Genomic DNA, 27,156 nt, shown 5'->3' with positions numbered 1-27,156 from the left:
TCTAGTCTTTATTTTGTCTCACATGGTTTGCTTAACTGTTTTTTTTTCTTTTGTTGGTCAAATCTAAAAAAGCTTTCTTTTTAATGACAGTGCTAGTACTGTCAGGTTACTGGATTTCTAGATTTTTCCAAGCTAATAATTTTATGTCGTTGTTAGATTTACCTTCATCCAAATGCAATTTCTTCTACTTTCACCACATGAAATAAGAAATTCAAGTCATAGGCAGAAATGACTGCATGTTGAAAGAAATGCTAATAGGATCTTTCTCATTTCTTTAATCGAACAGTGATTTTACAGTTTCAATTCTCAGGTGTTGCTTTTGGGAATAATCTCATTCTGCTAATATGCTCATAGAGTTCAGAGGTGTTAGCAACAAAACAATCATTTTATTTCAGAAGAATTATCAATTAGGAAGCAAAGTTTCTTTTTTACTTTTCATTATTTTGTTTTCATTTTCCTTTCTGCTGTTTGGAGTGTTAAGATGCAGTTTTTCATCAGTTTAAGTGCAGGGGACTGAGACAAAAGTGGGTAAGGCAAAGCATTGACAACAATTGAGCCTTTTTTCTCTAGTAAGAGTTTGGGAGGTCACTGATAGTTATGGAAACTTCTGTCCAAATGTTTGGGGGCAGAATAATAAAAGCATAAAAATGCAGCAATTGTAAGAGTATAGCTTGAAATGGAAGTGGTTAAGACAGACTTCAAAGAACAAAATATCTGATAAGAATTTGATGTCTTCCTGGTATTTTGTGAATTTTTTGGGGTCAGTAATGTTTTCAGAGGCATTGTGTGCACATGAAGTTTTCTCAAAATAAGCAAAGCTATGAGGATTCTTTCAGCAAGGTTAGACAGAAGAAGCTAGTAGGATTTCGACTTGGTGACCATAATGTAGGTAATGACCATAATGAAGGTAATTCAGTAAGACTAGGAGACAACACGAGAAAACAAGGGGTATTTCTGGCAGGATCACTTTGGGAACTAATCTCAAAGTTGGTTGTTTATTTTATTTTTCCATCTTAAAAACCAGGATTTAGCTCAAATCTGAAGGAGGCACTATTTCAAAAAATACTCTGTAGCTTACATCTGAAATTAAAGAAAACCTACCTACATTTAAAAGGAAGATACTCAAAATATTTTATCTGTTATTACTCGCATTTAAATATTTGAGTATATTTTCTGTAGGATAATAGTATAAACTAGCTTCTGGGTAGGTATTCTAAAATGGTTGTTTAAAAGCTACCTTTGATTGAGAATCCACATAGTCACATTTAATAATACCTTAAAGATAGGGTAAAGATGCTTGAGCATGGTCCATGCTAACATGCTTGCCTAGTTTTCAACTTAAATGTATTTGTATTGAGCCACCATTGTACACGTATGGACCAAGAATTCCCCTTGTGCTTTAGAATACTCCTAGTGACTGTAATTGCCTGTATGTTTCTGGAATGAAAAAAAAAAATCTGAAATTGAGGTAGTTTACAAAATTGAACAAAATGACTTATGGCTTCAGTGACCAAAGCTAACTAATGATCTGTTTAATTTCAAGGGTGGACTGTTGTGCTCTTATAACATACAATGCTGTCATTGCTGGTATTTCTCTTTAGGCCCTGCCATCCTGGAGGATGTATTGATTGAAGTTTTCAGAACATTATATACACAGTGCAAAGCAGAACTGGAGCTTCAGGCAGAGCCTTCTTTCAACAAAGATCACACACAGCTAAGCAGGTAGACAGTGTGTATAATGTATTTTACATTTGAAAAGAAATGCATCTTTCTGCTGCTGAAAGCATGCTGTATCTAGGCCATAGCTGCGAAGCCTTTGAGGCTGTGACCTTGTTTTCTTCCTGATACAGATTCTGTTGATATTAATTGCAACTTCTGTGTTCAGTGCAAAGGTCTGCAGGGCTCTAGTTGTTTTTTGTTTTTTTAACATTTAGAATGCAGTTGTTGTTTTTTGTCCATGACACAATTGCTTGTTTGATACAGCTGAAGTTCAGTGTTTTGATGGTATAGATTAGTTGTGGCATTCTTTACGTCTGTGTTTTTCCCACTTCCATGCCCTTCCCCCCCAAAAAAAAAAGTGTGGGCTGATGAGATTTCTTGTAGAAAAAATTGAAGATATAAGTGTTAAAAGTATTTTAAGATTTGTGCTGAATACCTCAAAATACGGAGGAGAAAAGTTCAAAGCAGGGAGGAAGCAACTAAACAACTGTAGGAATGATCATGAGAAAACAGGCAGGAAACCTGGGAGCCATATAGAGACATTAGTATGCAGAGCCTGCCCTACGCTGCCCTACACCTAGCCCTAGAGCAACAACCCTAGGGATGGGGGGAAGGTGTTTTGTCAGTGGTGACTGGCAACGGGTAAACTTGGTGCAGTACATAACTTAGAAATGAAGTCTAAAAATTTAAAATGTTTGTTTTTTCTTTTAGCAAACTGAGAGAAAACAAGAAAACAGCAGAATTGATTAAAACTGCCAATCTTCTATTTAATTCCTTTGAGCCTTACTACATGTGGGATTATATTGCTCGTTGGTTTGAAGAATGTTGTAGGTAGGTTGTAATGCTCTGTATTTTTCTGTTGGTGTGTGTGTGTTCTGTTTGTTTGTTTGTTTTTTTCTTTGCCTTTAAAAAAGGCAAAAGAAGTTACAACTTAGATGATCTTATTAGGGTAAGTCTGACTAACCTGATTTCCTTCTGGAAATTCCTTTCCCTTCTTTGCTCCCATAAGATGACCTGCTTAACAGCTGAGCAAAAGGCTGTGGATGTTGTTTACCTGGGTTTTAGTAAAACATTTGACACAGTTTCCCACAGTATTCTCCTGGAGAAGCTGGCTGCCCGTGGCTTAGATAGGTGTGCAGTTTGCTGGGTGAAGAGCTGGCTGGATGGCTAGGCTCAGAGTCACAGTGAATTGAGTTCAGTCCAGTTGGTGGCAAGTCACCAGTGGCACTCCACAGGGCTCAGCCTTCAGGCTAGTTTAACGTTTTTATCAGTGATTGGGATGAGGGGGTTAAGTGCACTCTCAGTAACTTTGCAGATGGTACTGAGTTCGGCTGTACTTTGATCTGCCTTGAGGTTAGAAGGACTCTGCAGAGGGATCTGAATAGGCTGGGTAGATGCATCGAGCCCAATCGCACAACATTCAGCAAGGCTGAGTGCTGGGTCCTGCACTTGGCTCGTAACAACCCCATGCAGGGTACAGGCCTGAGGAAGAGTGGCTGCAAAGCTGCCCAGCAGGAAAAGACCTGGGGGTGCTGGTCAACAGCCAGCTGAACGTGAGCCAGCAGTGTGCCCAGGCTACTAGTTTTAGAAAGAAAATTGTATGTTTTAAGGAGAGATGGTTACCTGATAGAGGTGTGGGTTGAGTACTTGATTTAAATATATGTCACTGACATAATGCTCTTTGTGTTGTTGCTATTTAGTCTTTTGATAATTACTTAATGTTGTAGACTGCTCCTATTTCAAATAAATCACTTTTTCAGTCCTGGGGATATGTGTTCAGGTGCTCTTCCAAAAATAAGAGAAAAGATGAGCATAATTAACTATTACTGAGAATGTGACTCTGCCCTTACCACCACCCCCATGAATGAGTTGGAGAAACAAATTCCTTTGTTTATAATATCTTCAGATTGCAATGTGTTTGTGTGTTTGTGTTCTGTCTAACTTTATTCAGCAATAGCGCTCATCAGATTTTGAATTCTTGTTGATAATAAAACAGTGCTGTCAGTTGAAGCTGAAGTCTAGAAGAGCCTATCTTGTTTTTATCTTGCACAGCTTTAAAGCTTAGTGGGCTTTTTATTTCGTTTTTGGTTATCTTAAATATTTAATGCCTTGCGTATAGATCTCTTCAAAACGACTGCTTCCAGTAGCCCTGTTCCTTTAATTCTATCATTGGTGCCTGTGCTCATACCAGAAAATACTGCAGTACATGGTGGAGTCACAAATGCGATTTTCTTTAGACTGAATGTCGTTATTTTATGAACAAAGGCTTTTTTACAGTGAAAGGCTGGTTGCATGTTTTCAGAAGCCACAGTGGGGCAAGTGTGGTACTTAACAGAAATAGGAGAGACTCCTTGTTTGTTTGTAGGAATTCTCCCTTGTGTGTACAGCTTTTTATTGATATAAAGGAATGTGGTCAATGTAGTGGGGTGGGGAAACGATGTCATGAAACCCTATTTGAATTTTGCAGGAGGACATTACATGCCAGACTGCAAACTGGGCCTGGAGGTGGTAATGAGCAATCTGAGTTACCCCTGACAAATTTCTGCTTGTTAGTAGATTTTTTGTTGGATATAGTGTCTTTGGTAAGAACTGTTTTACTTCTTGCTAATCCTGGCATACTGTCTCTTTATAGTCTACAGAAATACCTTACTTTATTAAATTTTCTTACCAAAAAGATATTGTCATAAATTGGTGGGTAACTTTAAAAGAAATTTTGATTTCAGTGTATGATTTTTGATGGGCTGGTTGGATATTTGCGAACTTCTAATGATGCTTACATCTGAAACTTTTTTGTTTGTCCTCTATTTCTTTTCTCTAAAACGCACTGTATTAATTACAAGCATAGTCTTTTGTAGTTTCATATGCTAGTTTAAATGTGCAACTTTCTTTTAAAGCTCTTTTAAATGTTGTGATAAGATGTATCTTTCTGTTGGCATTGCTTAATGTAGCAAAGACTGTTGGAACTGTTTTTTCTACCTGTCTTTCCTCAATTCTCTGCTTTCTTATTTCAAAGCCTACTAGAAGTATGAGAGTGCTGTGTCAGGTATGGCAATCAGCCCGTTTTCCATTTACTTATGCTTACTAATGATTTGTTTTGTCATTATTTTCCATTCTTTAATTTATATGTTAAGAATATTAAAATAATAATATTATTTTTGGCCTTATTACCGTATTTTGTAACTTGTACGTAGTGAGCAAGATGTAAATTTCTGAAAGAAGTTAAATATTTACATTTGTTGGTTACCCAAATGTAAAGTTCATTTTGTAAATTTTGGGAAGGATATAGTTCTTAGTCTCAGTTTTAAGACATTCATTTTCCATATGTGTAGAACACAGTTAAGCGAATTACAGGTACCACTGTTATAGCAAATAACTATTAGGGTGGGATTTGGTACAACTCATGAGCTGTTGTATATCTCTTCTAGGAGACTTACATTGAAATACAGACAGAACACTTGCCTCAGCTGTTGCTCAGAATGATTTCTGCATTGACAAGCCACCTTCAGACTTTGCACTTGTCTGAGCTTACTGATTCTCTGAGACTCTGCTCAAAGATCCTTAGTAAGGTCCAACCTCCGCTGCTGTCTGCAGGTGCAGATGGTACCCTGCAGCTTCCTAGTGGACACAGTAGCTCCATCAAAGAATGGGAAAATAAAAAGGTAACTGATTGGATTATGCAGTGTCTTGGAAAAATGGTACTTTCGTGTGTGTGTGTCACTTTCCTCTAATGAAAAGTGGGCTTTCTAAGTCAGTGTTGGACTACTTACAGCCCTTCATTGGATTTAGCTTAACATACAGCAGAAGGTGTTGATCCTTAAGGGTTTTTATCTATACTTAATAGTATATGTATAGAAATCATCTCAGAATCAGAAAATTAGAAAACTAAAACTCCTGTTTGATATTTTAATGCACTTCAGAAGTCTGATCTCGTAGAATAACTGAACTCAGAAGATTCTTCACCTTGGTTATGTGTGAGGAATGTGTTAATTCATCTATCACCCAGTTTATATACAGCAGATGATTATCTATCAATTGTTTTACTGTCAAGTTCTTGGAATTATTTATTAAAGAAATAGAAGTTTCAAACAAGCCAGCAGGTATTTCTTTTAACAATTTGTCTAACGTGTTCCAGGCAACCACGGCAGTGGAAATTATTTTAAGTGACATGCCCTGAAATCCTTGATCTCTGATGGATCCAGCTGAAGAAACTAGAGGAACATCATAGAGTGGTTTAGGTTGGAAGTGACAGTTGGAGGTCACTGCTTTGGAATTGCAGGGACAATTTCAAAGTTAGATTCTACTTTAAAGCTAGGTCAGGTTGCTCAGGATCATATCCAGCTCAGTCTTGAGTATCTCCAAGGACCAAGTTCCCACAACTTCTCTGTACAGCCTGTTCATTTGCTCTGTTTGACTACATTAATAGGGTAAGGGATTTCCAAATACTTGGTTAGAATTCCCATTGTTACAGCTTGTGTTTTTTGCCTCTTGTTCTTTCACTCTGGATTTCTCAGCACGCCTCCATCTTTTCAGCTAACTAACGGGAAGTCTTAGCAATAAAGATGCAACCCTTAGCATTTTTATTTTCCTTAAGACTGAGTAAATCCAACTCTCTCAGCTTTCCTTGTGTGTCAAGTGCTCCTCTGGTGGCCCTCCACTGAGCCACTTCAGTTTTAGTACATCAGTGTCTGTTTTTTACTAATTATCACAAGCTTGGGCACAATATTCTAGATGCAGCCTTAAATCTGATGAACAGAGGGGAGTAATTTCCTCCCTTGACATACTGGCTACACGTCTGCTAATACAGACCAGTACGTGGTTTGTATTCATCTCCAGAAGGGCCCTCTGCTCATTTTCAGCTTGTTCATAAGGACTCACACATCCTTTATGCACAATCCTATCCTTATCCTTTTTAGCCAGCTGACACCCAGCCTGCGATGGCTTTCTTTTTTTATAAAACCTATTTTAATGGAGTATTTTTGCCCCTTGAACCTTCACAGGCCTTTTTCTTTCAATTACAACCGACTGACGTGTGGCCATAGCTTTTACTAAAAGAGAACAAAATTAATTCCCTTGTTTCTAGTCTCTTGTGCAGTGAAATTCAAAAGATAGCATCACCTATTATCTCTTTGCATACTTCTTACTATGTATTAACATAGTGAAAGCTATCCCAAGCAAACTTTAGTTTTGATTCTTACTGTCTCTGGTAAAGCAAGATGCAACGCATTATATACATAATGATGTTTGTTTTTATTTATTTACAAAAAAAAAAACCAACTTGCTCAGATCTTTAGATTATGCTTGAATAAGAGCACACATTTGAGGCTTGTACTGATTAAGACATTAGACAGCAAGATGGAACTTTTGGGCCTGCTGGATCTCAGGCAACATCTGCTGTCACTGGTAAAACAGCTTGGTGAGAAGTCTGTAGGCGTGTACTTTACCTGCACTTACTCCCCCTGATCCATGCACTGCTGTTTGAGCTGCATTCACCTCATTCACCTCCAGCAAGCAGAGGCTGTGACAACGGTTACCAGCAGGCTATGAGAGATTAGAGCAGCACAGAAAGCTGCTGTGAATTCCTTTGGAGAAGGAATCATTCATCAGTTATGTGCGTTTTCAGAACTGATAGGTATAGGCCCTTTTTAGATTTTAATGAAGTAATGTCTAATGTAATTATTTACTTATGCAGTGGGATTTTCAAAAGTGTCAACAGAGAAGCGTATACTTTTCTACGCGTAAATTTTCCTGTTCTTCTTTCCTGACATCTAGTTTTACCTTGTTTGCTTGCAGACATTTTTTACTCTGTTATGATTGCAGCAGTTTTCTGATTAACAGATAACTATCTTTTCCTTTTGTAGAAGCACATGCTAAAATCTAGTGTTAAAACAATCTTGCTGGCTAAAATGACAATAAGTAACATCAATTAGTATTCTCCTTTGTGCTGGAAGTGAGGGTGTTCCATTGGTGTATGAATATCTTGGTTTATGATTCTGCATTAAATACCTTTTCATATGCATTTCAGAATTCTTTAAATATTATTGCTGTTAACATTTTCTTCCTATCATGATCATGTCTATTTTTAATTAAGGTATTCTGTTTGCTAGACAGTGTTTTTTAATTGTTTTTATCATTTGGTCTATCAAGCTTACTGAAAGAACTTGTAAAAGAAAAATGCAAACATTATTTTTGCATAAAATGTATTTATATGAATAGATATAAAACCATGGGATAAAATTGTTGCTTTCAAATGGAGAAGTAGGTAAATGATTTCTTACTAGTAAATAACCCGTTTAAAATGGTCATTAAACTTCTATCTTAATTAGGTGCCATCAGCTTCGCTTGACAATCCTAATGATGTGTTTGAAGATGGTGAAAATCCTCCAAGCAGCCGGTCGTCAGAAAGTGGATTCACCGAGTTTGTGCAATACCAGGCAGATACAACTGATGACATTGACAGGGCACTGAACGAAGGTCACGGTGCACCTGGCATTCCCATTATAGGTAGCACGTCCTCAGAGACTGAGACAGCGTCAACTGTGGGGTCTGAGGAGACCATTGTACAGCCTCCTTCCGTAGTAACGCAGGGGACAGCAACTCGAAGCGGGAAAACGATACAAAAGACTGCAATGCAGTGCTGTTTGGAGTACGTCCAACAGTTTTTAACCAGATTTATCAACCTGTATATCATTCAGAATAGTTCCTTGTCTCAGCCTTTAGGGACAGAGCTTCCAGTAGACCCCAGTAGAGAGCAAGGACAGACCACAAAATGGGATAGAGAATTGCACGGAGATGCTAAGGCAAAGAAAATAAACAAGAAGAAAACACCAAAAGAATACCTTCCTGCCTTTATTGCTGCTTGTCAGCTGTATCTTGAATGTTCAAGCTTTCCCGTTTACATTGCTGAGGGAAACCGTACTTCAGAATTACATCCTGGGAAGCCTGAAGTTGGTAAGCTGAACTCTTTGTTCTTCTCTTTTAAAGTACTTGTTTTCAAAACACTTTTAAAGTAATAGTATTAACGTTGTGTTTGTGTTGCAGCTTGCCATTCCTCTTAGAAATATACGTTTTCATCTTCATCAGTTAATTTGCTTTTTGAAAACTAAACTATTTCTTGATAGGCTTCATCAAGAACAATGCTGTCATGGGGTTCAACATTTATATGTGTCACACCAATATTAATTATACTGACTGAAGCCTGAGAGTAGAATTTAGACCTTTAGATGTTCCTCTTCGCTATATGGAATGTTCTGTTAATAATACAGCTTTGTCACACATGATATCAAGTGTTGCTATTACAAAACACGTTTCTACCTTCACTTTAGTAGTTTTGGACTGATGTGCATTTTGATTGCTTTGTGCAGCATATGGAAATATAAGATTCTAACCACTAAAAGTCATACCAGATAAGAAATTCATTAATTTTACTTCACTTCTATTAAAGGTTAAGTAGTTGTTTCCTTGAGGGACAGTTTTGCTAACCATTCTTCTAACCGCAATTGCATTATGTGCAAATAAAAAAGAAAATACGAGTGGTGGGTTTTGTGAATGTGTTCACAGGTAGGTGAGGCGTCTCTGCAGATACAGGAACATGATTTAACTGTTGACAGTTTGGGATTACTGTAGAAGTGTGACTTCTTGACGGATAATCCTTTTGGCAGTTTGTAAATTCTTCCATTTGCAGTCCTAATTCTGTTGAATTAGAACTTCTTCTGGTCTGTAGCTTGACAGCTGTTGTATTAAAGTGATATCATGGTGAATAAGCTTGAAGTGTGCACAAAATGAGAATTACAAGAATTTTGGCTTCATTCGCGTTTTTTCTTGGAATCTTCATATTGGCAGCTTTTTGTTCTTATCGATAACTTTTAAAAGCAGTTGGCACCTCTTGCAGGATGATAGTTTTTGTGGTTTGGTGTTTCTGTTTTTGTGTTGTTTTTTTGTTGTTGTTTTGTTTTTTTGAAACAGGCACATTGATTTAACGTGATTTCTTCTGTTCCTGTAGTCTTTAAGATGAATTATATATGCCTTAGCCAGGAGCAGATTGTAGCTATAACTTTGTGAGGCCCAAAAATATCAAATATCTGTCAGTTGAAGGGAATGTGGTTACAGTTGTTTATTAACTAAGGGTATTGCAATGCTCAAGGGGTTCTACCTTTTGTAAAAGATCTAACACAGGTTATCATTTATAATATGACCTTGAAATACATAATTTATGATTTTTTCCAACACTAGCAGCCTACAAATGAGTGTTATGTCAGATGACTGAGAAAGCTTAAAAATATCAGCTGTCTGCTTATTACTTTTCTGTGGATTTAACACTTTGGATCGTCACTGCCTTCTAAGCTCCAAAGCAAAAAGCTGGTAAAGCTTGAGTAATAATGTGCTCTCGTGAAGGCAGTGATTCTAGGAATTGGTTTCACTTTGCTAAATGTCTTATTTTCTTTGCTTATTCGGCATCTGAATTTTCCCATTTGCAGTCTATTAAACAGTTTGAGGAATAAGCAAGAATTGTAGGTGGTTGGAGTCAGCTGGAAGGGTTTTGTTTCAGATACAAATATGTGTAGAAGCATTTGCCTAACTTAGGAATGTAATCAGTAGAGTCTTTCTGTTTTAAGAAAAAATAGTTTGTTACCTCTGAAATAAAAGGGTGCATTGCTCACTTGTAGAGTTGACTGTAAACTGAGTAAAGAAACCGACTTCAGAGAAAGACACTTAGATTATCAGGCTATTCTATGGTATTAAGTGAGGGGACAGTTATAACAGGGAAAACAACAGCCTACATTGAAAGCAGAGTATGGTCTAGTAGGATCTATCTTCTGTAACCCAAAGCATCAATTTTTGCAGATGTTTTTACTTAAGTTTTACACTTTTCCAGCAGGTTCTCTGTTTTTTTTTTTTTTTGCCAGTTTAGACTTAATTTATATATAATAATAATAAATTGTATTGTATATAATGCATATTAACTATCTATAACACTTTTTGTGTTAAGTATATGATATTTACATATATAACTTATAATATTTATATTATTATTTTATGATTGCTGGTTATAAATTTCCTGAAGGAGCAAAGTGAATGAAGGGGTATGCAATGTACTAAAAGCCTGGTCTTGTCTAAAGCATGAAATTGTGTGGATGCAATTCCATACAATGTATTTTTCTCTTCCTTGTTTTATTTTTCCTATTTATTTTTAGTTACTAAAGTTTTGGTGGAAATGATACAGTCTTGCATTCTTGATTAGCTAATTTTTAAGTCAAAAATACGTTAAAGTATTTCTGTCCTGTGTGTACTTCCCTAAACATGTACAGTGAGCAGTTTGAAATATGAAAGGTAAAGGACAAATGTACATATGGCTCTAAAAGTAAGATGAAAAATTCATAGCATTTAGAATTTTTATTAAATGCAAATACCATCTCTGATTTCTATTTCAGACTGTGAACAAGTACAGCCTCCTCTGTGGCTTCAGACTTTAATGAATGCTTGCAAGCAAGCAAGTGATTTCAGTGTCCAAGGCGTTACTATTTCCCTTGTGATGGACTTGGTTGGATTGACTCAATCTGTTGCTCTTGTCACTGGAGAAAATCTCAACAGTGTGGACACGGCACAGCCTCTTAGTCCTAACCAGGGAAGAGTGGCCGTGGTTATCAGACCTCCTCTTACTCAAGGCAATCTGAGATACATGGCTGAAAAGACTGATTTCTTCAAGGTACAATACAGCATCTCACTAATGTTTTTTGTAGATTTTTTTTCTTGGCTGGTGATCAACAGTCTTGGCTACTTTACTGTTCTTGGTCTGGTAAACAAGACTTCCTTGTGGAGTGTTTTGGTAATAGTTGTAATCCATGTTGGACTCTAAATGGAAATACACAGTGGATTTTCCCACTCCGATTGTTTTGCTGACTGCTTGGGTGAAAACACTTGTTTGAAACTGTATTTTGAAAATTTAAATGAAAACTGATCATATAAGCATCATAAACTATTAGGGGCATGAAATGAAGGTATACATAACGTAGCATTCTGATAAGCCACACTCTGCACTTGAAGCTACGTAAGAAATAATTTATAAAAGATAATTATATATATATATAATATATTACGTAGTTAGCTATAGCTAATGGAAGTTTATTTCTGGAGATATGCGTTCCATCTCTTAGCAGGATTTTTTTTGTGTAGTTAGTCATTGCAGTGTTTCAAACAGATGCATAAGTTCATACAAACAAAAAAGAACAGATTTATAGATTGCCTATATGGCTGTCATATGCTGTCATCAGATGTAATCTCCCATAATCGCAGAGTTCAACATAGTTTAGAACAAAACAAGGCATGATACTCATTCACTTGTCTCTCTTGCAACTTCTGTTTTCACGTCCAAAGCATATAGCTTTAACTCTTTGGGACCAGTTGGGTGACGGAACTCCCCAGCATCACCAGAAGAGTGTGGAGCTCTTCTACCAGCTGCACAACCTCGTTCCCTCTTCTAGCATTTGTGAAGATGTTATTAGTCAGCAGCTGACTCATAGAGACAAAGTAAGTTGTTCGTGTCGTTGAAAGATGACTAAAGTATATGGTTATTCATAGAGAAATATATTTGGAAAAAGGATTCAGTGCCTCAGTGGGTGTTGTAAATAACTTCAGTATTTTAAAAATGTTGCATTGTATTGGTAATATTCTTTCAAATGTGAAAACTGTAATCTTTTACTTGCATGCAGAACATCAGATTTATCCACCCTGACACTGACACCCTTTCCTGTATTCCCTCTCACAAGAAATCTTAATGTTATCTCTGTATTTGATCTCTGTTTTCATGATATCCTGCTGTTTCACAAACCTATAAAAAATGTTTGCAGTGGCAGTAACTGAATCTGGATTTTCTGTATTCCATGCCAGTTCTCCTGACCACTCTTCTTTCCCTGCACAGCTTCTTTATATCTAAGCACTTTATTTTACTGTGCCCTTACCAACTGTAGTTCAGCCCTCTGGTGTGCCCTCTATTTCATCTGATTCTTGTGCCTTGTTCTAATGCCCTCTGTGCCTTTCTGCTTCCCTTCCTGCATAAAACTTGGAGAAGTTTTTATTGTTGCTCTGCTTCTGCCACTTTTCTTGATAGTAAGGTTGGATTTTTTTCTCTCAAGAGAGTGATGTGTGGTTCTCTCTTTGGTGAGAGGTGCCCTCCTTAACTGCCTTTCTTCTTGTCACCACCTTCCTTATACAGTATGAGATTTGCTTTCAGTTCCTTTCCCTTTCTGTGAGAAACATCCTTGTGAGTCTGCTGCATTTGATATTGTTACTTTGCTCCTTCTGCCTTGATATCCTTTCTCTTTTAGGCAGCAGTGAATTTGTTTTCTTTTGTCCTTCTGACTATTCATACGTTATCTGATTCTGGTTCTTTTCTAAGAATAAATGTAAATAACAGACAAAAGAGTAGCTTGTAAGTGCAGATTCCAAGTGCTGTGCTATATATTTCTGAGCTCCATCCTCTGACGCTTCTCTTGGTTAATTATTTCCAGCTAAAGTGTTCCTGTGGGATTCTTTTCCTCTATTGGGAAGTAGAGGAATTGCAATAAATAGATTATTTCAATGGAGAGTCTTCTGCACTATTTTATTCTTTGATCTCATGTGGCCTCTCTCTTCTGTAGTAATTTGTCGTTAAAAGATTTGAATTCTGAGTGTTCACTTGTTTTTCAGTTCCAGAGGGTTACTAATAAACTGCTGTAGCAGTAATTGCTACTTTTCTTTGCATCAATGTCTGGAAAATATGGTGCTTGCCTAATCTACACTAACTGACATGGCAGCTGGGTTGTGAGTTGCCTGTGCATTTCTTTTCAGTATGCTGCTAAGGCTACTTCTTTCCTTGAACGTCTTTACTTTCCATCTCTGTCTCCTGTCAACAGCCATGGCCTTATACTTTGAGTAGAACCTCTTGAGTGATCAGAGAGCTGCTTCTCTGCCTCTGTTAATAAATGTTTGGTTTCTGGTTATTACTTTGTAACTTATGCTGTCTCCTGTTCTGCTGCCACAGGTTATTGTGTTTGCTCATGACCCAACTTGGTAGATTTCTCCTGTTCCTCATTGCTCTTCTGAGGTCTATTGGCTCACTGCTGGCTGTTTTTTAGAAACTAGCTTGGCTGTTGTATTGTCAACTTCTGTTTTGCTGTCAGTTTAGCTAGTGCAAATCAAGTACTCTTTTCAAAAGCTTTTGAAGCTGGAAGGTGCTTATATCACTGACTATTTCTTTAATGTCTATGATATGTCTATGTCTGTGGTCCCATGATAGAAAATAGGGCTTCTCAGTGTTAAGAGACACACAGACTTTATGCAGGAGATCTTGTCCCTTATCAAAAGTTATGTTCTGCTGCCCACTATATAAAGCACATGGTTAGCTTTTACTATGATTAATAGATATCCTGTTTGTCATGGTGGGTACTTTTTTTCCCCTAGAAACTAGTTTTAGATGGTGGCTGTCAACATTTGAGTTGAGGTCTTTGTACCACTCTAAATTTTAAACATATGAACTGTGTTCACAGCCCCAGCAGAATGAATGGTAGGAAATTACTTCCTTACATGCTCTGACAATTCATGGCCATGTCATTTAGAAGTAGTTGCCTTTTTGCCTTTCTACCAGAGAGTAACCAGATCAACAAAAGCAATTATGAGCCAGTTTGTCAATCACTTCAGTTCACAGGTTGGCATGTTTATAAAGCTGCTAATGATTTATATTGTGCTGGTCTGTGGACTGCTGTGACTGCTGATGTGGCATTCACTCATTTCTGTCAAACTTACTGTGAAGACAGTAACTTCTTGCATCTTACCAGTATGGATTGCAAGGACTTACATGGAATCATCTGCATGTGGTTAAGAACTGGAATTTCTACTCTCTATTCAGCAGACATGAGGGAATTGTTTTTAGGCAACTGTACAGAGTTTGCAGCAGTTTTTTTTTTTTTTTAAGAAGTTTTTTTTTTTTTTTCTAAATACAGGTCATGCTTTTCTTTTCTTTCCAAAATTCTTTTGTTTCTTTTCTTTCTTCCTTTCTTTAAGTATACCTCTGATGTGATGTATCTTGTATCCCTTCTGTAACTTTCAGATTTTTTTTTAGCTTTTACTTAAAACTTGCATTACTGTGGCAGATATCAGTTGTGTTAGCTGTTGCAAAGCCTCTTAGGCTGCATGTTGTAGTTAAATCTGGAATTATGCCAGATTATCACAGTAGCATTAATTGTTTGGTTTGGTCTCATTTTGATTAGAGGTAAATATACTTACCTATTCTTTATAAACACATATTTTAAAAACAAACAAGTGAAAATCTTCTTCATCATCTTGTCTCTCTTTATCATTCAGTAGCTTAGTTTAAACCCTGACTGTATTTTAAAGTAATTTTGTTTGATGCTTTACTCAGTGTAACCATTTTGATTTTCATTCTTTGTTCAATCCTCCTGGTGCTTAGTAGCATCCTTGTCTCTTGGATAAAGCTGTCTCTAACAGATGTACCTGTGTATTATAGTGCAGCATTTACTGTTTACAGTTTTGCTCAATAACTCTTTCCTTTGATCAGCCCCACAGTAAAGAGATGAAGGCATAAAAATTGTTAAATACCAATTTCACCATTAAACATTCTCCATGTTATTAGCAGTCATAAGAAGTCAACTGCTGCAGTAACCATGTCCTTTTTGTCACAACAAAGCTATGAGTTCCAAAGCAAAAACTGGCATTTTATTGATAAGCTGTTCTCTATCTAGCTGGAGAATTCTTACATCTCTCTTTCTAGTCAACCTATTTTCTTTCCCTTGTTTCCTTGGTTACTGTATTTAATCCCATGATTCCAGACACTACCAGCTGGTTAACTATCTATAAATACTTTTTTCTCTGTCTGCCACTTTTCTCTGCGTCTGTATCCTTGACTGTTCAAAAAGCCATGCACATTTCTTCCTTCTCTCTCCTTATGATCTCTTCTAGTGCCTTGGTGTAGATAAACTTCATGAAAACAGAGTCGTGCAGCTCAGGAGAGTAAGATTGCTCAAGTTACAACATTAAGTGTGGCTTGAAAAGGTTTTAAGTACATGGAAACTAAAGCAGCCAAGATCTAGAGGGAGAGAGAGGGAAGAATCTTCAATGTTGCTAATTGTTGACAAAGATCTGTTGTTGTCTATTGTTCTTACTATTTGAAAATAGGATATAAACATGCAGTTAAAAGTATTTTTAATAATTTATTGACATCTTGTAGGCTCCTGTACAGCTCTGTTTTTCAGTTCTTATCAGAGGCTGATGTATCTTAACAGAACCAACTTATAATTTTGTTCACAGAAAGTCAGAATGGAAGCTCATGCAAAGTTTGCAGTGCTATGGCATCTCACCCGGGACCTTCATATTAACAAGTCTTCTTCCTTTGGCCGTACCTTTGACAGGTTGGTGATGGCAAGCATGATCCAGTGAAAGATTGAGGCAAAATTATTTAACTGTGTCATAGTGGCAGCATATAGTGTCCAGAACTTAAAGAAATACATTTTACATTCTGGTATCAGACCACCTTCTTAGAAAAAGCTGAATGATCTGGACTCTGAGCTAGTCTCATCTTCCTAAGCTAGCACAAACACTGTGGGAAAATGCATGTTTAATTTTTCCAGTATGTACTTAGCTGTAGGAAGCAGAGTAAAGAGGTTATTTTTTTGGCTTGACACTGTCACTCGTTGCAGAAGTGCTAATAAATTTTGTGTTTAGAGTTAAGGAGCTTATGAATACTGGAGGTTATAAAACAGTAAAATTCAGTCATATACACATACTGTTTTTCCCCAAGTCTGGAAAAGAAGTCTGGAAAGTATTTGTTGGTTGAAAGGCTTTGAGTTGTCAAATACATTTATCCTTCCAGTTCTTGAAGAAAAGATCTTTGAGTAAGTTATCTTCTTGTCCGTGCAGCTATGTTAATTAGCATTTTAAGGTTTATATTTTTTTGCTGCATTAGCACTTACAGGCAACCAAACCTTGCTATGCTGGTAGCTGTACAAATACTGTAACACTCTGTACTACTACTACAGCAGCTGTGTTAACTGACTTTATTGCTAGTTTTTCCTGGCAATTTCTTCATCGGGCTGTACTAAAATATAGAACTTCACATTGCACGCTGGAGTATATTCTGATATGTAGAAATTTGTCATTTATCAGATTGAAATGGAATTAAACTGAGTCCTGTAGAATATGTGAGGTTCGTTCTTTCTGTTTTAGATCTTTGTTCATCATGCTGGACAGCCTTAACAGCTTGGATGGTTCTACATGGTCAGTGGGACAAGCCTGGTTAAATCAAGTACTTCAAAGACATGATATTGCAAGGGTTCTTGAACCTTTGCTCCTACTGCTTCTTCATCCAAAAACTCAGCGAGTTTCTGTTCAACGAGTACAGGCTGAATGTTACTGGACTAAGTCTCCCTATCACCCTGAAGAAGAAAATGAAAAGCACTTTATGCAGAAATTCAGCTGTGCTGATGGTGTGTACACAAGAATACTCTAGGAAGTTCATTAATGAGTTTATTAATTTGCTATTTATATGCAATATTAAAAATACAGACTTTCATTTAGCATAACTAGCAAAATAAAGTGCTAGAATGGCCACTGCTTCTATGTGCTTTAGTGCACTTTTTTTTTTTAAGGCTAGGTGTCACAGCCTTGAAGTGTCTTTGAAGTTTAACTGCCCTCAGATTAAGACAGTATACAAGTATTTCAATGCAGAGCGTATTATTATGTCTTACAGACTTCAGTAGAACTTAAGCTTATGACCTGAAGTTTAACCAAGAAATTAGATTTTTTTTTTTTTTTTTTGTGGATTAGGAACACTGATGTGGGACTGACTGAAAACATACTGATTAAGTTTGAAGGTGTTTGCATGTATTCTATATTGTTAGTAACATATTAATAATTCTTTTTTTGTCAAAACACAAGTAGATAAGACTGCATAAGGCTTCACATGGAAATTATGTTTTGTTAAGGTCTACTACTAAAGTGTTTCTGGCTTGCTTATGTGAATATGTGACTTGTTATTTACTGTTGTTGTTTTTTTTTTTTGCGTTAAAGTGAAAAGGAACTATTTACCTTACTGTTGTTTCATTTAAAGTCTTGATAATAGTTTAAATTCTAAATATAAATTCTAAATTCTGTTCTGAAAAACAAGATACCATGTAAATAACTTTTTCATGTTTTTCTTTAAGCATTTTCCCACGTGCCTGTAAGCCAAGGACAACTTATTATACCTAAAGAAGGCAATGAAAAGCAGCTTGTTATGGATGAAATGGAGAACTTCAGCCTGACTGTCAACCCTCTGAGTGACCGGCTTTCCTTGTTAAGTACCAGCAGCGAGACCATTCCAATGGTTGTGTCTGATTTTGACCTTCCTGACAATCAGGTTGAAATACTGCAGAGTTCTGATTCTGGCTGTTCTCAGTCATCTACTGGAGACAACATCAGCTATGAGGTGGAAACAGAAAGCCTGAGTGCTCAAGATAGCTCTCAGACTCTGAGAGAAGACTCGCCTGATGAAATTGTGCAACAAGTCATTACTGACCTTATCTGCAGAGTTGTAAGCAGTCTTGGAGAAGAGAACGACCCAGTTAAACACAGTCTGCACTCCGAGGATACTTCATGTAATTTCAGCCCTTTGGATAACCCCGACGAGATGACTAAAAGTGAAGATCAAAATATTCAAAGTAGCCAAAGTAGTTTGCTTAGTAATGACAGTTCCCAGTTATTGTCAGCCTCAACTGAGACTGGACTTGAGAGCTTAAGAGACGAAATTTCAAGAAATAACTCCTCACCCTGTATTGCAGCAAGCCAGCAGTCCCTGTCAGATCTCACTCTTGCTTCCACAGAGTCCAAGTCCAGAAAGCGGAGCCACAGTAGCATTCAGTTCAACTTCAAAGGAAAACTGCCAGAAAAAACGTCAGAAAAAGAAACAATTGTTAAAGAGGCTGGTAAGCAACCAGGTGCAAAACCTAAGGTGAAAATAGCCAAAAAGAAAGATGAAGAGAAGAAGAAAGCGCAAACAGAAAAGCTTAAACAAACAAACGTCTTCTTTAGTGATGGTCTTGATTTAGAAAACTGGTACAGCTGTGGAGAAGGAGAAATTTCAGAAATAGAGAGTGATGTGGGGTCCCCAGGAATGCGGAAATCTCCCAACTTCAATATCCATCCCTTGTATCAACATGTACTGCTGTATCTCCAGCTGTATGACTCCTCAAGGACATTGTATGCTTTTTCTGCAATTAAAGCGATTCTGAAGACAAATCCCTCAGCGTTCGTAAGTGCTATCTCCACTACCAGTGTCAACAATGCATACACTCCTCAGCTCTCACTGCTCCAGAATCTCCTAGCCAGGCATCGGATATCTGTTATGGGCAAGGATTTCTATAGTCACATCCCAGTTGATTCTAACCATAACTTTCGGAGTTCTATGTACATAGAAATTCTTATCTCCTTGTGTTTATATTACATGCGGAGCCACTATCCAACTCACGTTAAAGTAACCTCACAAGATCTGATAGGAAACCGTAATATGCAAATGATGAGTATAGAAATTCTGACACTTCTCTTTGCTGAATTGGCCAAAGTTATAGAAAGCTCTGCAAAAGGCTTTCCTAGTTTTATTTCGGACATGTTATCCAAGTGCAAGGTTCAGAAAGTGATCCTGCATTGTCTGCTGTCTTCTATCTTTAGCGCACAGAAATGGCACAGTGAAAAGATGGCTGGAAAAAACATAGTGGCTGTAGAAGAAGGTTTCTCTGAAGACAGCCTTATAAATTTCTCTGAAGATGAATTTGACAACGGCAGTACTCTACAGTCACAGCTTTTAAAAGTGCTTCAGCGGCTGATTGTGTTGGAACACAGAGTAATGACTGTGCCTGAGGAAAATGAAACAGGCTTCGACTTTGTCATAACAGACTTGGAGCACATTGGTCCCCAGCAGCCGATGACTTCTCTTCAGTATTTACACTCCCAGCCAATAACCTGCCAAGGCATGTTTCTCTGCGCGGTGATAAGAGCTTTACATCAACACTGTGCCTGTAAAATGCATCCTCAGTGGATTGGCCTTATCACTTCCACTTTGCCTTACATGGGAAAGGTTCTTCAGAGGGTGGTTGTTTCTGTGACTCTTCAGCTCTGCAGGAACTTGGATAATTTAATTCAGCAATATAAATATGAAACAGGATTATCTGATAATAGGTAAGTATATCTAGAGGTGTATAATCTTTTTAAGCAAATTTAATTGTGTTGAATTACTTTGCTGCTGGATGAGTTCATTTAAAAATATATTTTATTTTAGGCCTCTCTGGATGGCGTCAGTCACTCCCCCAGATATGGTTCTTACTCTATTAGAAGGGATTACAACAATAATTCATTACTGCCTGCTAGATCCATCTACACAATATCATCAGGTAAATTTACTTGGGCATCTGAGAAGTTCCTGTGCAGTATATGTCAAATTAAGGACTGTAATTGTATAAACGTGCTTGTATTAGGTACTTGCACAAAATTGAAGGTCTGAGTGAGGAAAATAATAGCCATGTAGTAATCTTGGTTGTAAATGTGTTTTTCATGGATAGTGTATACATCTCAATTAAACGGAACAATAATTTTCTACTAATTATACTTCTAAGAGAGTATTAGACTTTTCTGTTGTTATCATTATTTCCTTGAAACAACGAAGTAGTTTCAAGGAAAATTCCTTAACTTTCGGACCTCTAAAATGTAACTTTTTAGAACTTCATTACGACTTCATTGTGGAACTTTGCAGACTGATGCATATCTGGCACTTTCTGGCTGGATTATGTTCATCGTGCAATATGTCAAAATATTTTCTTTCTGCTTTTTCGGTATATTCACAATTTGTCTTCAGTCAAGCAATATTTTCAGATCTGATATTAAGAGCATAGTATCTTTCAAGAATTTGGCCCAGATTTTACATGAAAACTTTTGTTCTGCTGTCTACCTTGGTTTTGCCATTTGTGTTCTTATTCCCCTTTGCCTTCCATTCATTTGAAAATAACCGAGAACTGTTTATTGTCTGTGCAAGTAAATAATTTTGCTTAATGTATTTGTTAAACCTCAGATTCTGAAATAATTATATTTTGCAAAGGTGTAGGCAGATGATACAAAATTGATTGCTGTAGTCATGAGGTACCACATGTTCAGAACACATTCCATTCTGAATGACTGAGAGTCAAAAGATTCTTTAATCAATTATTATTTGATAAACTCAAAGCCTGTAAGTACTGTAAAAATTACCGAAAAGCTGTTTTGGAAAAGAGGCCTGGTTTAAAGCTTCCATGTACATTGTCTCAATTTACACTATTTTACTAATTTTATTTGTGTAGATATTTAATGCTGTTCTTCCCCTCTTCCCTTGAAATGTTCTAGCTTTTGGTTAATGTAGATCAGAAACACTTGATTGAAGCACGCAATGGGATCCTGTCTATACTGCATATGATCATGTCTTCTGTGACTTTGCTGTGGAGCATCCTTCACCTTGCAGACTCTTCAGAGAAAACTACTGCTGCCGCTGCTGCATCCATTACCACTATTAATCTTGGGTCAACAAAGGTCAGAATGTCAGGGATAATATTGTTTACATCGTACATAAATACCTTCATCAAACTAAATCCAATTACATTCCCTTAAATGTAAATTGACTTTTAATACATTTGTCCTAATCTACCCACCCACCTGAGAAACAAGACCCAAGAAAATGGGTATTGACTCTGCTTTTAAACTTAAATGTATCAGCTAACAGCAAGTCTCCCATTTGCTTTCTACAAAGAAAATTAAACCCATCCTGAAAAATACTTGAACCATTTAAGCCACCCTTTTATGCCTCAAAATATGTAAAATGCTCATGTAGAATCATAACAAAAGAGAGCTGTCCTCTTAAAACGCCTTGTATTCAGACACTTTTGAACTAGTTCCGTTACTCATTCAGTGTCCATACTGTGATATCCTTATACATGGGGAAATAGCCCTGCAATCACAAAGATGAGAATCCAAGAGGGAGTCAAATATTGAGAATGCTGCCTAGCCCTCTTATTGGAAGCATTTCAAACTTCTAATATTCCACATTTTAAAATAGGAAATTGTCAGTTAAATCTGAGATATTTTAAAATATTATTTCCTAACAGTTATTTTGAATATTACCAGGTACTTTTTCAGATGATGCCATTTTACGTCATTTTCAACATTTGGCATTCAGGCTGAAGGAGTGATCACTCCTTTTTTTAAGACTCCATGTCTTTCCACAGACGTTATCTGTCATCATATTTGTGCTGCCAGTAGGGCATCCTAATCAAGGAAGGGAAAGGGGTCTGTATGCCATCATGTGGATGGCATATGATGTTATGCTTCTTCTGTGAAAATAAGATAAGCTTTTTCACTCTGGTTCAATATTAACTTTTCTGTAAATCCTAGGTTTTCTTTAGTTTGCCGAAATCCATAATATTCAAAAGAGCATTCAACATGTGCTGTCCATGAAAGTGTCCCTTCTAAAGTCCTTTCTAATGACAGCAACCACACTTGGCAACTGTATGAAGTGCATAGTCAAGATCTAGTATTCTATGTAACAGTCTTCTGAAAGATTAGACAATTCCTACTCAAATATATCAGACTAACACAGAAATGGCTTTCAGGAAACAGATAAAAGTGCACTTTTCTCTGAAATCTTCGTGTCATAGGAAACAGGATGAAGAACAGGATGAGAAGGTGGCTTATGAAATAAACGCTTAAAGAAATCTGGTGTGTTTAAAAAACCATGATGTTAAGAGTTTCAACAATGAATATTTTAGTCTTACAGAGTAGCTTATTCTTTCTTCTGTGTTTTTTTTCCCTACTACTTATTTTTTCTCTCACTTCCTATCCCTATTTTTCTCTCATTTCCAATCCCTATTTGTAGCATACGCATCTTTCTTTCTTTGTAATAATAAGCACTTGATAATTGTTGTATCTCCACTTAACCTCTTCCACCTGCCTATACATACCCAGTTTTGCTTCTTCTCATAGGTCATTTTCGGTATCACTAATCTTTCTTATTTTTTATAGTTTTTATAGCTTTCTCAGCTTGTGTACATATCTTGAAGTAAGGTGTCCAAAACTGGACATGGTACATGATATCTTCTTTCGAGAAAAATATTTTGTCTGTCATGAAGTGCTGCTATTTATGAATGCCTTTTTCCACTTCCTAGCAAAGTCAACACAGTGAGTTTGTGATCCACAATAATCCAAAAATTTTATTTTTTCTTTTTTATGCAGCACTGCTAGCTTAAATAGTTTCTCATCCTGCATAGCTAGTTGTTTATTCCCTGCCTTTACATGCAAAGCTCAAGCTGTTATTGCATTGCAAATGTTATAACATTTACCCAGTTTGTCAGATCACCTTGTGTTCTGTACCTTTCTATCTGTTGCTTTCTACTTCATTATCACTTGCAAATTCGTAAAGTATATTTTCTTATCTGTTCTGAATGTAATGCTGGGATACTTAACTAAAAGTGTATGTGTTCCTCCATATTTCAGAATTTGAGGCAGCAGATTCTTGAACTGTTGGGTCCAATTTCAATGAATCATGGTGTTCACTTTATGGCTGCTATTGCATTTGTATGGAATGAAAGAAGACAAAATAAAAATACATCTAGAACAAAGGTATGCTTATACTGCCATGGTCACTTTAAATTGCAGTAATAGCTTTAAGTGATATGGAAGCATTAAGGATAAGATTTTGGTATTCCAGTGAATAATGCATATTATGAAATGGAAAATATTTATGTTGTATTTTTAATTAGCAACTGTACTGTTGGGGTGTTACCAATTTAAAACTGATTTTCTTTAAAACCTGGTATTACTTCCCTGTACCTTTCTAGAATCTAGGACAGTGTGTGCCACCAAAGTTGCTCTGTAGCAGAGTAATAGAATAATGATGATTTGTGCAGAAGCTTAGGGACATGAATGCATGCTAAGTATCTTCATAAATAGTCAAGATTTTTGTTCATATATATTATTTGCCACAGCTGGTTAAAAGCATGATTTTGTTGAATAATTTAGTTCGCAGTGTTCATATTCAGATGTTAGTTTAATTACTATGCTTTTTACTCATCTAGCTTTTGCAGAAATAGAGTATTTGCTGCCTTTTTGCTTTTGAAGCCACAATTATAAATTTGACCTCTTTGCATATGAATTATACTTTAGGCCTTATTTATGTAATTATCTCACACATTGCAGCAGATTGTGTATTCTTTGCCTCAGCACCCTCCCCAACCTCTATAATGCATCTCTTTAAGATTATACTGTAAGTTCGGTGATGACTTTGTAGGAGCTTTCAACTTGCATCATGCCCTGGATAGAAACAACTTACATAAACTCTTGTGTAACATCTCACATATAGCATGTTGTATTTGAAGATAAGGTAAACATTTCACAGAAAAATGTGTAGTGTTTTGTGAAGGAGTGTGTTTCCAAGTTGGAAGCCATGTGGTCAAAGTTCAAATTGTAGATGACAAAGCTAAACTGATGCTTCCAACCTTGAGTTTCAGATTTTCAGATTTTTGTATGCTTACCTGCTTGATTGCTTAAGGTTCTTTGACTATTATATTGAAATATCTTGAGCTAACCTGAAGACTACCACAAAAGTAGTTGAAGGCAACATCTATTCTTAAAGGAAGCTTTAAGAGTTATTTTTATTCTGACTCAAAAATTTGTCAGGATACTCTTCCTCACTTGATAGAAATCTGCTCATTAAGAGCTTTCTCAAAAGCATCACTATCAAGATAGGCAACTTTCTAAGATACCTTTTATAGTCTGTAAAGACACATGGCTCTAAGGAGGCATTTCAGGTCTGGATCCTCTTGATCCTCCATAGTAGTAGGTCTCTTTCCATTTACCTAAGAAAAAAAAAAACCTATGAGGCCTTAATTTTGGGATAGGAATTGTCTGTGATGGTAATGTGACATGTTTATTCTTCTAGGTTATTCCTGCAGCAGGTGAAGAACAGCTTCTGCTGGTTGAGCTAGTTCGCTCAATCAGTGTTATGAGAACTGAGACTGTTATACAAACAGTGAAGGAAGTTTTGAAGCAGCCTCCAGCCATAGCAAAGGACAAGGTATGAAAACTGTAGAAGCGCTACTGATTTATTGAGCGTCTTCTTACTAAAGCTTAGAACACTGATGTAGATACTTGGTTGGCTTTGTGCATGAAATAATTGTGTACTGTACTTAGTGTGAAAATTTTGAATACCTAGTAGATAGGTGAGCTTTTGGAGGGAAGTCATGTAAGTCATTACTGGTTTTGGAACGACTCCAGGATCTTGTTTACTGCTGAACAAAAAGTGTTTTGTGGGAATGACTTCCTTATATGAGAGAAACCCTAGTATAAGATTGAATTTTCTTTTGGGTGGGAAAGGGAAATGAGGAAAAGAGGGAGAAATAAAAGAAGAATAACTTCATAAAGAGATGCCTTATTGGGTGTTCATAATACCTTGTTAATGAATTAAGTTACATATTCAGACAATGCAGTAAAATAGTGTTTTCATTTTTGCTCTAGCAAGAGGGGAAAGACTTTCTTTCTTCCCTATAACAGTTTTCATTTTTTCCCCAGAAACATCTTTCACTGGAAGTCTGCATGTTGCAGTTTTTCTATGCTTATACTCAAAGGTAAGTCAAGAAGTTAAGCTTTATTCCTGTCACCAAGAAGCAGATGAACAAATTGGATTTTTTTTTTTTTTTTTATATTTTATAACCCTTAGGAAGAGAAATGGCTTGTGTACTATAAATCATGAAGAAAGATTGGTTTTGAACTGTATGTGTTATAAAGAAGAAAGAGATTATTTTTATAAAGTAAAAAGGGAAATGGAATTCCCTAATTCTGCATCACCCTTCTTCCCTGTCTGAAAATTTTTCAGGAAGTCTCCCTACTGTGTAAAGAAAGCTGATCTTACTTGTACTGTAACTCACTGCTACCACTCCAGCCTTTGACTGAAAAGCACATCTTTTGAGTATACTGTTCTTCTGCCTTCTTTCTTTTCTTAATGGCTTGATGTAACCATCTAATATTAAACAGAAAAAAAATAATCTGTAGCAGTGTTGATTAACAATATCTGACAGGTAAACTGTGATGTAAAATGTGAAGAATGCTGAGGGAGATTATGCTATTTTCATTGCTGTCTCTATTTTAGGATTCCAGTGACCAGCTTAGTAGATAGCTGGGCAGCACTGCTGCTTCTCTTAAAGGATTCCATCCAGGTTGGTCTTCCAGCTCCAGGACAATTCCTCATACTTGGGTAAGGGTTTTTGATATTTGCAATTTCTAAAGAAGCTCAACATAAGTGTGTGAAATCATACTGAAGTGTTAGTGTGTTGACTCAAAGATAAGTGAAAAAGATCTGGAGATGAATCCCTGTTACCTGTGTTCTGTTTCTATTAGCGTCTTCTCTGAGGAATGGTTATAGAGAGAGATGTAATATTCTAATAAAAAATTTCATAAGACAAGATCTTTATTACCTTACTGGTTATTGGAACCATTCAGGCTCTTTAAACATTAGATTTAAATTTCTGATTTTACTTATTCAATAACTAATAATGCCTAATTTTGGTATACATAGATTTGCAGCCCACTAGAAAGGATTTGTTTCTAGCACAGAAGCTGTTTGGGGAGTATTAGAAATAACATGTTGGATATGGTTTTCTGTATAAAGCATCAAGCACCATTTTCTTGAATTTCTGGAATTTAACTTCACTAGAAAATTGTTTCTAAAGATACTTGAATACATTGCAGTAAAATATGTGATAAACTTCATGGTATAATCAAAACTAACTTAAACTTGCAAAGGTGTTTTCTAGAATATTGATAAGTAGTAGTGACATTAAGGTTTAGTAAATAAATACTGGGCGTATAAATTTCTTCAGATTTGTCATGGCTTTCAAAATTACTGGTTAACTTACAAAGTCCATATTTGCTTCATTTTTTTTTTTTCAGTGTTCTGAATGAGTTTATTATGAAAAATCCAAGCCTGGAGAATAAAAAGGACCAAAGGGATCTTCAGGTAAGATTTTTTTTTGTAGGTTTTGTTGCTTTAAAAATATTGAACAATAAATGATTTGTTTGGGAGAATCATATGAATGACAAGACAGTACCCAAATTATGTTCCTTGTAAAAGTGTTTTTAAGCAATTAATAAGCATCAAACAAATTTTAAATGTTTATTGCTGGTATGTTGATTGTTTAATTTAGTGTAGTTTCTGAAGGAAATTGGACCTATGTGCTGTCCTTCTCCATTCAGCCCAAGGACTGATGCTCAATTTTGAGCCAATTCTGATGGAAGGTGTCCTAAAGATATTACTTTAATTGACTGTGTACAGAAGAAGGATAACTAGTGCCCTCCTTGAGGGAGAGACAGCAGCTGGACAACAGCCAAGTGCTGCCAGTTTTCCAG

The 27,156-nt window shown here is 36.5% G+C and overlaps 1 protein-coding gene across 9 annotated transcripts in view; it reads left to right on the top strand.

Moving 5' to 3' along the window:
* Nucleotides 1-27,156, top strand: part of DOP1A (DOP1 leucine zipper like protein A) — a 61,360-nt gene that overhangs the window by 21,859 nt on the left and 12,345 nt on the right. For 7 of the 9 annotated variants that reach the window (XR_005264336.2, XM_072036240.1, XM_027454950.3 and 4 more), the window contains exons 10-27: nucleotides 1,602-1,722; nucleotides 2,431-2,550; nucleotides 4,187-4,301; nucleotides 4,733-4,762; nucleotides 5,145-5,378; nucleotides 8,043-8,667; nucleotides 11,148-11,422; nucleotides 12,091-12,243; nucleotides 16,018-16,118; nucleotides 16,933-17,192; nucleotides 17,910-19,917; nucleotides 20,018-20,129; nucleotides 21,112-21,294; nucleotides 23,251-23,376; nucleotides 24,695-24,829; nucleotides 25,324-25,379; nucleotides 25,901-26,005; nucleotides 26,701-26,767. Coding sequence is in view for 8 of the 9 variants with exons in the window: in XM_072036240.1 (XP_071892341.1) it covers nucleotides 1,602-1,722; nucleotides 2,431-2,550; nucleotides 4,187-4,301; nucleotides 4,733-4,762; nucleotides 5,145-5,378; nucleotides 8,043-8,667; nucleotides 11,148-11,422; nucleotides 12,091-12,243; nucleotides 16,018-16,118; nucleotides 16,933-17,192; nucleotides 17,910-19,917; nucleotides 20,018-20,129; nucleotides 21,112-21,294; nucleotides 23,251-23,376; nucleotides 24,695-24,829; nucleotides 25,324-25,379; nucleotides 25,901-26,005; nucleotides 26,701-26,767 (4,826 nt within the window). In the remaining variant the exon portion in view is untranslated. The remainder of the gene's footprint in view (nucleotides 1-1,601; nucleotides 1,723-2,430; nucleotides 2,551-4,186; nucleotides 4,302-4,732; nucleotides 4,763-5,144; nucleotides 5,379-8,042; nucleotides 8,668-11,147; nucleotides 11,423-12,090; nucleotides 12,244-16,017; nucleotides 16,119-16,932; nucleotides 17,193-17,909; nucleotides 19,918-20,017; nucleotides 20,130-21,111; nucleotides 21,295-23,250; nucleotides 23,377-24,694; nucleotides 24,830-25,323; nucleotides 25,380-25,900; nucleotides 26,006-26,700; nucleotides 26,768-27,156) is intronic. The other 2 variants (XM_072036241.1, XM_038176583.2) reach the window with 1 other exon arrangement.

Source organism: Anas platyrhynchos, chromosome 3 (genome assembly GCF_047663525.1).
Source record: "Anas platyrhynchos isolate ZD024472 breed Pekin duck chromosome 3, IASCAAS_PekinDuck_T2T, whole genome shotgun sequence".
NCBI classification, from domain to species: Eukaryota; Metazoa; Chordata; class Aves; order Anseriformes; family Anatidae; genus Anas; species Anas platyrhynchos.
The sequence above is the reverse complement of the archived record's forward strand: the minus strand, read 5'-3'. Positions and strand labels throughout refer to the sequence as shown.